This window comes from Haliaeetus leucocephalus, unplaced genomic scaffold, assembly GCF_000737465.1.
Source record: "Haliaeetus leucocephalus isolate CR32 unplaced genomic scaffold, Haliaeetus_leucocephalus-4.0 Scaffold168, whole genome shotgun sequence".
In the NCBI taxonomy this organism is placed as follows: domain Eukaryota; kingdom Metazoa; phylum Chordata; class Aves; order Accipitriformes; family Accipitridae; genus Haliaeetus; species Haliaeetus leucocephalus.
The window spans coordinates 1,471,221-1,482,874 of NW_010972604.1; the positions used below are offsets into that span (position 1 = coordinate 1,471,221).

At 41.6% G+C, this 11,654-nt stretch overlaps 1 protein-coding gene across 1 annotated transcript in view; it reads left to right on the forward strand.

Moving 5' to 3' along the window:
- The window catches only part of ANTXRL (anthrax toxin receptor-like), a 58,328-nt gene extending 51,614 nt beyond the window's left edge, over nt 1–6,714 (forward strand). Inside the window, exon 18 of the mRNA XM_010563525.1 lies at nt 5,902–6,714. Coding sequence (XP_010561827.1) covers nt 5,902–6,132 — 231 coding nt within the window. The 3' untranslated portion in view covers nt 6,133–6,714. The remainder of the gene's footprint in view (nt 1–5,901) is intronic.
- Nucleotides 6,715–11,654: the final 4,940 nt, after the last annotated feature.

Genomic DNA, 11,654 nt, shown 5'->3' on the forward strand with positions numbered 1-11,654 from the left:
GGCTATATGTAAAAATTAATTACAAGTTAATAAATTAATTGTTAATGGTTAATGCAATAACCACAGTATAATTAATGGTGATGATTAAAATTTAATTGTTAAATAATATAATTAGAAATTAATTATAAATTGCATATTTATTGATCTGAAAGCATGATCAGCTACAAAACTGCTGATATGGAAATCTCTGACATTTCCAATACTTTATTTTTCAACATGAAAACAGTATCTGAGTCCCAAATGTAAGAGTAGGAGTTAGTAAAAGTTATGTGAATATGCCTGAAAACCAGGCAGGCTTAGGTTTTAAGTGACAAACTGTTTCAGTGGCTCACTAATCCTGTATGCTGCAGGGTAATCAGTGCAATTCCCAGGAAATCCATGAATGTTTTAATGAGCTGTGACATGTTCAGCGCACAGGCAGCATGAAGGGTGCAGTGTGAGGAAGCTTTTGGCAAAGGCTGATGCACATAGATCCTGGCTCCTGAGGAGGCAGCTGCTAATCCTGACACTTGCCCAGGGAACTTGAATAGTGGGAACTCTGTACCACCTCAGTTCAGCTCTTTATAAAATTATTGTATGCATAACCTACCTCATTCATAAATACATTTGCTAAACAAGTTTCCCATTATGATACTCGGTGTAGGTGTTTCTGCTAGAACACTTCTGTTCTTTATTAGAGGACAGGGATTACCTTGTCCTCTAATTTTTTCAAGATTCAAATTTTGCAAAAGTCACTTATCTTAAGGGTATATATCCCATTGGTTTCTGGGTGTGTGGATCAAAACCTTTACTATGCTAAAGTGATTCTGACTTTTTGTAGATGCTCGCTTTTGGGGTTTTGTTGGTAGCATAAAACCGGAATCTATTCTTCTGAGTTTTAGAGCTCCACTTTTACACTGAACTACAGATAGATATTTAGGAAGTGAATCTACCTGCTGATGAGCCACATCCATAGCAAGCTGGTAGAGTCATCCCAGTAACATCTGTAAACAAAACTGGGGAGAAGGGTGACTACTCATTTGAGTCCAAGGAAATTATGTTCATTTCAGGTTTCAGCATCCTAAATGTAACACTTTTGACTGGGAACTACTTTTTTTTTTTTTTTAAATTTGGTGGTCCAGTGTTTTAGATTGCTGTGCTCAAACTTGAAAGGAATGATTTTATTTTAACCCATTCTAAAATGTAAAGGCAAGTATCATATTCTTACGAAGTCAAAGACCAAGAAATTTCAGTAAACAATTAAGTGAAGCCAACTCTTCCTCAGTCAGGTACCCTCCTCTGCTAGTCAGAATTGCAGCACTGAGACTCCATGAGCAAAACCAAGAGTTAATGAAAACTCAAGCAAAATTTGTAACAGGAAGGGTATCTTTTATTAGGTCAACTAATGCAGCTAAAAGTAAGAAACAGACATACTTTTGTGTATGCAAACGCTCTGGCATGCACAGAGATTAAACTGGATTTGATTTTTGTTAAATAAACACCAATGCATGTATTAAAATGGACAGAGAAAAGTGATGGCTATTGGCAGATGGGGCAGGTTTTTTAAATTCTTTTTGCTGAAGTGCTCTTAGTATCATGGGTGAAGAGACTTGCCTATGGCACTCTTTGAATTGCCTGGATCCTTTTAACAGTTGTTCCTTTCTGTTGAAAACTGGCTGAGTAGTAGCTAAAGATTTTGGGGGAACAAGCACTGAGGAATGATGTACTGAGCACTATGATGAAAGTAGCATAGAAACAAGATGCAGTGGCTTTCAAGAGGTTCTTCTCTTCCTTCCCTCCCTTAAACCACACACAAAAACACATCCTAGGTGGTCGAGGAGGCATTGCCTAGAAGTACAAAGTGCCTGAATTGCACATGTGATTGTTACACTGGGATAAAAGCTGGAGTCGGGACAAGGGCAGATCCCGCTGCTTCAGTATTTGTACTTTTTGAAAAGCCAATTTGGCAAGCAGCATAACAAGAGCCTAACAAGTGGATGGACATATGGGGAGGCAAAATAATTGTGCATTAGGAAGACTGTGCAGATGTGAGCTGAAGTAAGGGCGTAACTCCATATGGCACATTGCTGACCTTCAGTTGGTGCCTGAATGACAGTATGCGGTGTGGGTCGCACCGTCTGAAGGATGCTGTACTGGGAGCAGGGCTGAAACCAGAAAGAACTGGATTTATGCAGATCATCTGCTTCCTAGAAAACAATAAAGCAGCTACCAACAGCTGTTGTGCCTGAGATCATCATGGTATTACTGCACCTTGCAACTCTGACGCCTTCCCTAAAACACTTAGTGTATACCATGCTTCTGGAAGAAAAATACTGTTATCACTACTAAAGTGTTGGTGGCCCTTAACCCCTGTTAATCCCTGTGCAGGGAGAGCATAGGTGACTGTGCAGGATGCCTGATTTCTGTCCGTGTTCTCTGTGGTTTAAAAGCCTTTATATGCCTTTGGAGAGGAAATTACTTAATCCTTTCAAACACAGAATATTAAAAACCCTGTGGTTAGCATGTTTATTTGAGAAACATCATGGGTTTTTTTATAAACTAACCCCAGATGGATGTGCATGTTGGGTAGAATAGCTGTGACACTCTGTCATTAGGAAAGTGTGATGAGTGGAGGGCTTAATTCTTCAACCTAGAAATCCTTTGATGAAATACACTTGATAAGTCCAAACTATGATTTGTGATTTATTATCATTTGTTCCTCCCTCTCCCTTTTGGCTGTTAATCCTAACACTGGCTAAGAGTAAGAGTTCAGCTTCATTTTGTCAGTGGCTTCTTGAAGTGCTCAGGAGGATTTGCTCCAGTATTCACCAGAAGTCTTTGATATATGAAATTGTAGACTAACACTGATAATCTTTTGTGAGGAAGTGTCACAATACATACATCGATCATCCAAGCCTCTATCTGTCAGACTGTCCCAATCCAACCGTATTTTTCATGACACAATGCAGCGCATGGCCTTTAAATTACCCATCTGTCTGACAAATCAGTGAGTGTGGCAGAAACTGGCAGCAGTTTGATGTCGCCTATCACTTTAACTGAAGTGAAAGTAATGCAAACAGATTTATGGGATCCCCTTTGATTATAGACTATGAATATATTTGGAATTGATGTTTGGGAGGGAGACAACAGAGAGGCAGGAAAGGCTTGTAGGTAAAAGCACTAGTGTTGGGTTTGCAGCTTTGCATTTACTATGAGGGAGATTGTTCAGTTCTTAATTTTTTCCCTACCTGTATGGTGCATCTCATCTGAATACCTCTGACTTTTTTTTTTTTCCTTTTTTTTTTTTTTTGTCCTGCGTGATTATTTAGCTGTTCTAAATTCATAACTTAACAAATATCAAGGTTGAGTTTTCTTAAATGTATTTGCAGTACAGCTGTTAAATATATCTGTAACATTCATTGCATGGCAGTAAATATTGCTGAATTTCCAAGTGTGCTCTGAATATAGTGGAGCACAGCAGAAGACAAATAGCTGACAAGGATGGCTGCTCGCTGCAATGCTGGTGGGGACTTGAGTTCTGTGATGGAGTAAAGCATCGACTTGGTTTTTTTGATCCAAAAGTTTATCTTTGTTGCAGAAGTAACCAAGACCTTGGCTTTTGGCCTTTGCCTCCATGCAAAGGCTCTGGCCCCAGTGTAGTATTGCCTTGAACCTGTTCATAACCAAAGTTTGCTGTAACAAGCCTGGATTTTTAGAAAGGGGATTTTGTCCTACTTATTGACCCTGTTGTTTAAGTGTAGTGGTGAATTGTGATGGTGAAAGCTGGGACTGAGAACTACTGAGTATGTCTCATGTACAGGCAACAACACGCCCATTCAAACAACTCTTGGCTGCAGCTGAGCTCTTGAAGCTATCCAATCCAAGTAAGTGGTAGGGTGGTACACTTTGGGTGTTAGTACATTTGTTGAATCATTTTCTGAGCTCTCTGGAGCTTATACAAGCTTCTCTTGATACGCTGCTTGCCTTTCCTCAGAGAAGCCATAGACTTGTGAACAAAGGTGCAGGCATTGGAAGTCACTTGACAAATCAGGTAGTTGTGATTCAGCTGCAATGGCTTTTGCTCGGATTCCAGGGGAAATTGTGTTTTTTGGAGTTGCCACAGAAACTCAGCCCATTCCCTAAACACCTTCAGAGTTTCCAGGCAGCACTGAGGTAGCAGTGATCTGTCACTGGTGTGGCTTCTTGTATTCCTCTGTTGTCACAGCCATTGGTAGCTGTGGGGATCATGATCTACAGCTCCTTAGCTCTGAGATAAGCTCTTCTAAATCTCGAGTCCTTCTGAATTGTGCTTGGGGGATGCTGGAATAACCTTGAGCTGAATTTGGTTTGTTGATTCTAGCATGCAACCTAAACCTCTGGTTGTCATCAGCATCATGGCTCTGCGGGTCTTTCAAAACAATGGAGGGAAGATGCCTTCTAGGACAGATATTTTCTAAACAAACCAAACAGTTTTTTTCCTTTCCCCTCAGCTAGTCTTTGCCTTGAAAAGAGAGAAACAGGTAGCATTCTCCTCTGTGCTAAACTATAGAGGCTGTTTTCATTAGGCTGATTGCTACATGGAACAAAACAAGCCTGCTGTGTAAAGGAAAAGGTGCTGGCAAATGGAGTTCATCACTGATGGGATGGGTACTTTCCAGTCCACAGTTACTTATTTGGAAACCACATCCCAGGTCCTGTAAATGGGCTGTTGGCAGCGTCACTCCTGCGTTTTCAGGCAGTCTTCATCTCCAGCCTTAGTACATGATGATGAGAGGCCTTTTTGACTTCCAGGTGCAGGCTTCTGCCAAGCTTGTGGCAGCTGGGTTCTTGCATAAGCATCTTCTCCCACCTCCCTAGGTGAGGAGGTGGAGAGAGCAATGCCAAGTGTTGCATCTCCTCACACAAGGTTGTGTCTGCAGGATTTCATGAGGCCTTCGCAGAAATAGTGGTGAAGTTTTTAAAAAAGTTTAGGGGTTGTGGGGAGGAACAAGTACAGCAGACAGCAGAGATCTTGGTGTCTGACTGAGATTGCCATGTAGGTTTTGAAGTGCCCAGGAGCCTCTGGGTGCTCTCCACAGGAAAGGCTAGGTGGTCTTTGGGGTCTGTCTGTCTCTCCATCTGGAACTTGGTTAGTGGGAACCTATACAAAGCTTTGTTTTGGCTAAAGGAAACCCTGACACATTTGCATTTAGCCCCTAGTTGACTAGGACATCCCCAGTGCTTGCTGTTTTTTCAAACTTCAGCTACTCCCATTTTAAAATCTCCATCCACAGTTGTCCCATCAGGTGCTGCCTGCCTGCATCCCACATCCTTTCTGAAAACACACTCATTGGAGAGCCCTCTGTGCAAGTCCCACACCTTTTTGGTGTTTGTGAGGGCAGCCACATCTACATTGGAACACAGAAGACAGATGTACTATCCCAGTGTAGTGTTCAAAGCATGGACGCCAGCTAGGCTAGTATCACTGTGAAGAGGAAAGCTACAGGTGGTGTCTTTGCTAAGGTTGTTCCTCTGATATAATCCTGTCTCTGCTGAGTTTTTTCAAGCACAGCTTTGTCAGTCAGGGATCTCACCAAGGCAGGCATGACTTTGGTGGAACTGTGACTTTAGGCATGTTCTGCATGTCTCTAGTAGCAGAGCAGAGGGCACGTGTAGCAAAGTCACACTGGGGTCCCTTTTGGTTTAAACCAGTCCTAGGCTATTCTCTGTAGGCAGGAGCTCTGAAACCCAAGGAAAGCATTGGTTTGTAGTGCTGACCTTTAGTACAGCATGGTCTGAACGTCATGTTGAGGACCCAGTGAATGGTACTGGATGAAGATCTCTAAGTGCAGCCTAGCCCCTCTGCTTATAGTCCCTTTGCCTAGCTGCTGATGAGTTAAAACACCTGCTTTTTGTGAATAACAATTTTTTCTGTACCTCTAGGGAAGATGCATAAACTTCACTCGGGTGAAATCAGATGGAACCTCTGCCCCTTACAGCCCACCACCAAAGCTGCCGCGGCGCAACGATGTTCCTCTCAACAATGCTCCAAGGAATCCTTCTCCTCCTGTGTCTCTGCAGCCCCCTTCCAGACAGCCACCTCCTGGACCACCCCCATCCCGAGCCCCTCCTGGACCTCCTCCTTCACGCCCACCCCCGCAGCCCATGGCTTAAAGTGCAGCAAAAGCCTGATCAACAAAACATGTCTCTTTGCTGAACACGGCATATTTATTGAGTATTGGTTTACAGTTAAAGATATCAGAATTTGTTGCTGGTCAGCAAAAAAAGAAGAAAGAAAAAAAAAAAAGAAAAATTGCCAAGTGTCAATTTTAGTGTATGAATATATTTATACCACACATGCTGCGTAAACATTCAGTGGATAGATTCAGAGCTATGGGGTATAGAAACAAACCAAAATGATCATCTAGATACAGTATCAGCTTTTGTATGTATACATTTGAAGATCTATTTACATATATGACATTTGTCTGACTTGGTATGTCAGATCATTCATTAATAACTTTAGCCGGTACACGTGCATCAGTTGTTTTGATAGCTGCCACCTGCAAGTTGGTTAAACATAGTTCACTGAGGAATTTGCTTTCTTTTCCCCAACAGTACTGCATCCAGATGTTAATATGGAACAATAATTGCAAAGATAACTTTCTGCCTTTGGTTCTGCAGGTGGAATTTCCATGAAAGTTTATAAGAAGGCTATAACAATAATGAGGTAAGATGAGACTATGTGCCAATAATCTAGCAGCAGTATTATCTTTTTCTCCTGAGAAAATCAGTTTTGAGCCTGCCATCTCTGCATATGTTTAGACTTGGTTGCATAGGATAGCCACTGAAGGCCAGATACTGGTTCTAGAAATCCAAACCTTGAATAAGAACTGGGTTCAGATTTGTCCAAAGTTCAGAAGAATTTTGAGGAAAACATTTTGGCTAGGTGTTTAGTTTTCATTTACAGAAAACATGGTCCAAAATGGAGCAAATATACATGCAATTTGAGCATGAATGCTGTAATATGCAAACAGCATGTGTTATTTATATCAGCAGCATTGAAGGACTGATTCCATTGCTACTTAATTAGATAAATTTCCTTTTGGTCTTACTGCCAAGCAGAACTAGATCCTCTTGTGAATGAAACACGAATTCCTCTACGAGTAGCTCTTTCTATAGACAGCCCAGATCCTACTAATACATAACCTTGCAGTCTACCTGTGGTTGAGAGGCATGGTATGAAGTGTCAGTATGAGCTTTTATCCCTGTTTTAAATAATGTTTGGCTACAGGATTTCTCAAACATTGTGACTGCTTGCCCATGACCTCGGTACTGTCTGTCATCAAAGTGATGTGAGCACCCACACAGAGGTGGGAATTTATGACGCGGGACTGCGGGACAGCCCATGAATAGTGCTCACTAAGCAATACCTGAGTGGGTTGTGCCCAGATCATTCCCTAGTGAATCAAGATAACACCTGAGCTTGCTTTTTCTCCACAACTATCATATTATATTGGAGAGGGTGGCTACAAATCCCTATGCTGGTTCTCTTTGGCACTGGCTGTGTTATTAGAATAGTTGTAGAAATGATGTTTATGTTGCATTATGACACAGCATATACCTGTCTCACCATCTGTGCGTAGGTGTGGGTGTGTAGCACATCACAGTAGTTATTGGCACATAAGTCCAAGATAAAACACTAATTTTGTTGTGTGGTTACTCCAGATGTAAGGCTTCTTCGTGCAGTTGTTACAAGCATATAAAAGTTGCACTGGTACAAGTAGAAATCAGGCTTACTATTTCCAGTGGAAGTCCCACTTGCAGAACACCATACCAAGCTCTCATATCGGTCTGTGCTGATCACTGTGATGTGCTATGTGTACGCAGCTGAGGCTGTCAAAGAAACTCAGAAGAACCACAGAGCCTCTTTCTCCTCTTGCACTGTTCTGCTCTCTTGAGTTATGCTCTTACCTCATGTATATTGGTGCAGGTAGTGGAATCACAGTTGTGGGTGCCAGCTGGCCTTGGAGCTGTTCCTAATTTAGGCCTGAGCCAGCAAAGCACTTCTGCATGCATTAAAACGTCCTGCAAGTCAAGAGGAACATCCTTATGCCCAAGTACTTTGCCGACCTGTGACTTTATTGTGATCAGAAAGGAGAATTGGGATGCACTCAACCCTATCCTCATTCTTTTTAGTCACTTGAATAGGGTCTGCATAATTTGGTCCATAAGAATGGATTTCTGTTTGGAGGAGAGAGAAGCGTGCATGTATGTGTGTGCGTGTGTTTGTGTGTGGGAACTGTGTAGGTTTTTGTTTGGTTTCTCTCCCTTTACAAAAATTACTCAGAGAGTAGCACTCCTATGAATGGAAAGGCCTTTTGGAGCCAGTGCGACACACAGTCATCGCTTACCTATCTCCATTTCATTCAGTTGAAAGGTGAAACTAAAACATGTCCAATTTTCCACTGCAGTTCTGGTGAAGCTCCACTTTTGACACCAGTGAAAGGAACTGGATGACTGCAGTGACGGGGTGGGGACCTGGATGTGGGGGAAGGTGCTTTACAAGCAGAGACCATTGGCTGACATTATTTTGTTCATATGGCAACCTATGTGAAATAAACTTGTTGGGTCTAAGACCAGTTGTAATGTGTACGTACAGTTGAACCTAACAGCCTCTCATGTTGGCTGTGTAAGAATAATTAACCAACAAATGCTAACCAGGAGTTGAAATGGCAGAGGGTAATAAAACCGATTCCCCTGCCAGGACAAAACACGCTGTTTGAGGTTTAGCTGCTTGTGGGAGTGGGGTGGACCACTGCTCTGTAGATGCCAAGTCTCTTATCAGCAGGCAGTGATGAGATTGAAGCAATGGTGGAGCTCACAAATGATGTAATAATAAAAGGGAAAACTTGCTTACAGAATTAATATCTGCTAACAGAGTTGAATTTCATGTGTCAGGATTACACTTTAGCTAATGAAAAAGCCCGGGAGCCAGATTTTGTATTGTCTTGTGCCTGCACAGATCTTGAGAGGGGTCAGTAGAGTTGTTGCAGATTTGCATTGATGTTATTGTTGGTAGAATTTGGCTCACTTCCAGTGAGAATGGAGGTGTTGGCTTAGGGAGGACTTCTCACAATCGCACATCCAACATACCTGTTGTTTGCAGTTGAGGGGAATATTCTTTGCTGGAATAGCCAGTCTTGTGGAAATAACAGATACTAACAATTTCTGCATAACTTGCAAGTGCAGCAAGGACAGGAATGGTTTGGGCTTCCAGGGGATCAGATCCATATATGAGAAAGCATGAAGCACCATGAATTTGAAAGTTAGATTCAGCATAAATGGAGTTCCCAGCGTTTTCACTATATAATATTAAGCATTTGGTGTGTAACTCAACTTTTGGCTGCAGCTTCTGTGATAGGAGCACTGCATGTTTAGTTTGCTGGTAGAGCAGGAAGAAGAGAAAGGGAACCTGAACTGAATTGCCTTTGCAAAGGTAGGGGCAGGGAATATGCTGCACTGGCTACAGAAAGGCCTTTTGGTTGTGTAGAAATGTAACTGTTTGCAGGGATCTCAGGCACTATTAACAATGCAGTAGGAGAAACTGGTTGCTATTTTACCGTCTGTTGAGCTTCATCCTTACCTGGTGTAAATCAACATAGGCCAACTGAAATCAAGGCAGTAATACTACTGTCTATCAGCTGAAAGCTGGCTCAAAACAAATGAAGGGACAAAATCCCTCTGACTGGCTTGATATTTCAATGTTTTGGTAGGCTTGTATGTCAGTTGAGGTTACAGTAGTTACACTGCTAAGAAATGTTCTCATGTGGGATGATTCCCCTTTATTTTCCAGTGTATAGCATCATCTGAAACTTGCAAAAAGTGAATATCTAATGCTTCCCCAAATCCAAGAGAAGAAGTGTGGATTCGGGGGACCTGTGGCTCACACTTAGCACAGATGTGAAATGACACAAGGTGCAAAGCAGCAGGGAGGGAAACCCCATATGTTTAAAGCTGATACAGAACCACATTGATCAAAGCATATTTATGGTCATCTTTCAACCTCAGTGCATGTATTGCCATCTGTGGGAGTAGCCTGCAGAGCAGACGGTCCTAAATGTAAAGAGGAAAATAAAGAAAGGAAAAGAATCAGCTCCTCATCTGAATGAGAGAGCATAACAATGAATGACATTATTTCATGAACTGTACCAGTTCAAATGCATGTGCACCTGGTGCTCCTAATGCTTTTTACTCCTGTTGGTCTTTAGACTACATGATCAGTAATATGCTTTCTCTCTTAATAGTTTGCTGGTTTTATTGTTGTTATTTTGTTTTGTTTTTTAAAAAAACACATTTCACTGAGAAAACAGCCCTACTTCTGTAAATATAGAGTTTAATTTGGAGGAAACAGCACACTTCTGGATGTTACTGCTGGACAGTTATTTATTAAAAGGGGCTTAAGGTGAATAAATACAGGTGGCTCAGGATACATGCATGCAAGTGTGATAATGCAGTATAGCATTTTCAGTTCTCTGTAGTTTGGGGGGAAGGGGAATTTGGGGGTCATCCTAGTTTGTTTAGAAGTTTGTTACTGATCTGATACTTTTGAATAATGCAATAGAGATTCCTCACATATAATAGTGCTTGAACAGATGTGTAGATTATGATAGATTTTTCACTGGGGGGAGTGGGTAGTGAAGGAGAAATGTTTTAGTTTTTAAGGGAAAAAATGTACTGTACTAAACTTTTTTTAGAAAAAGATGTGTGTTTTCAGAAACAGTGGGGATGTGGGCTGATAGACAGCCGAGCCATGGAGATGAGGGACAGAGGCAGCAGTTGGATTTTTGAGGGACAAAGAAGTTTTACATGGGGGTGTGGGTTTGTTACTGGTACATGTGGTACAAACTTCTGTAACTGACATGCTGCTTCCATGTTATAATCATATAACCTTTATGCATTTTATGCGCCTGCTCCATTTTTCTGAGAAAACCTTGCAAATGTAATGCCTGCATGCAAATGTGGGAGATGTAGCCAAAGTCTTATAATCCAACATAATGTAGTCTTAATGGATTCAAAATCAACAATAAAAGTGCTTACTGGTTAAACACTACAGAGAATTTCATTGCAGGGTCATTTTAAGAGGGGATAAGCTTAACTGTACATGCTTTCTGATCAGCTCAGCCATCTAATGGTCAGGAGGAGAACATGGGGTTGGGCTGTCAGAATTCCCATCCCCAAGTTGCTACTGATTCATTATTTGACTAGAGACAAGGGTACGTTCTGTGCCACAGTTTCCTATTTCTAGCCTGAAAATTTCAGTCTTTGCCTAATTCAAAGGTAAGCCATTGTTTGCTGGAAACCGTTTTAGATCTCAGGTAGCAGGGTAGAAATGCTGAGTAAATTCCACTGGAGTCAGTGCTCAAACATCAATTAACACATGGGGCAGGATCTGAACTTTTTGCTGCTATCTTGAAGAGAAGTCATCTAATGCACAGAAACAAAGTAAAAGCCATGCAAGTTAAGATGCTAGAGTTCAAGACTTCAGCAAAGAGAAATTCTATGGCAAATCCTATACCTGTGAAAACACTTGTTTGAAGTCACCAGGCTTCAAACACAGCTACTGATTTTTTAGGAGTCTTGCCTGAAGGATGCAGAACTGGATCATAAAACCCCTTCTTTCTCACTGTCTCTGA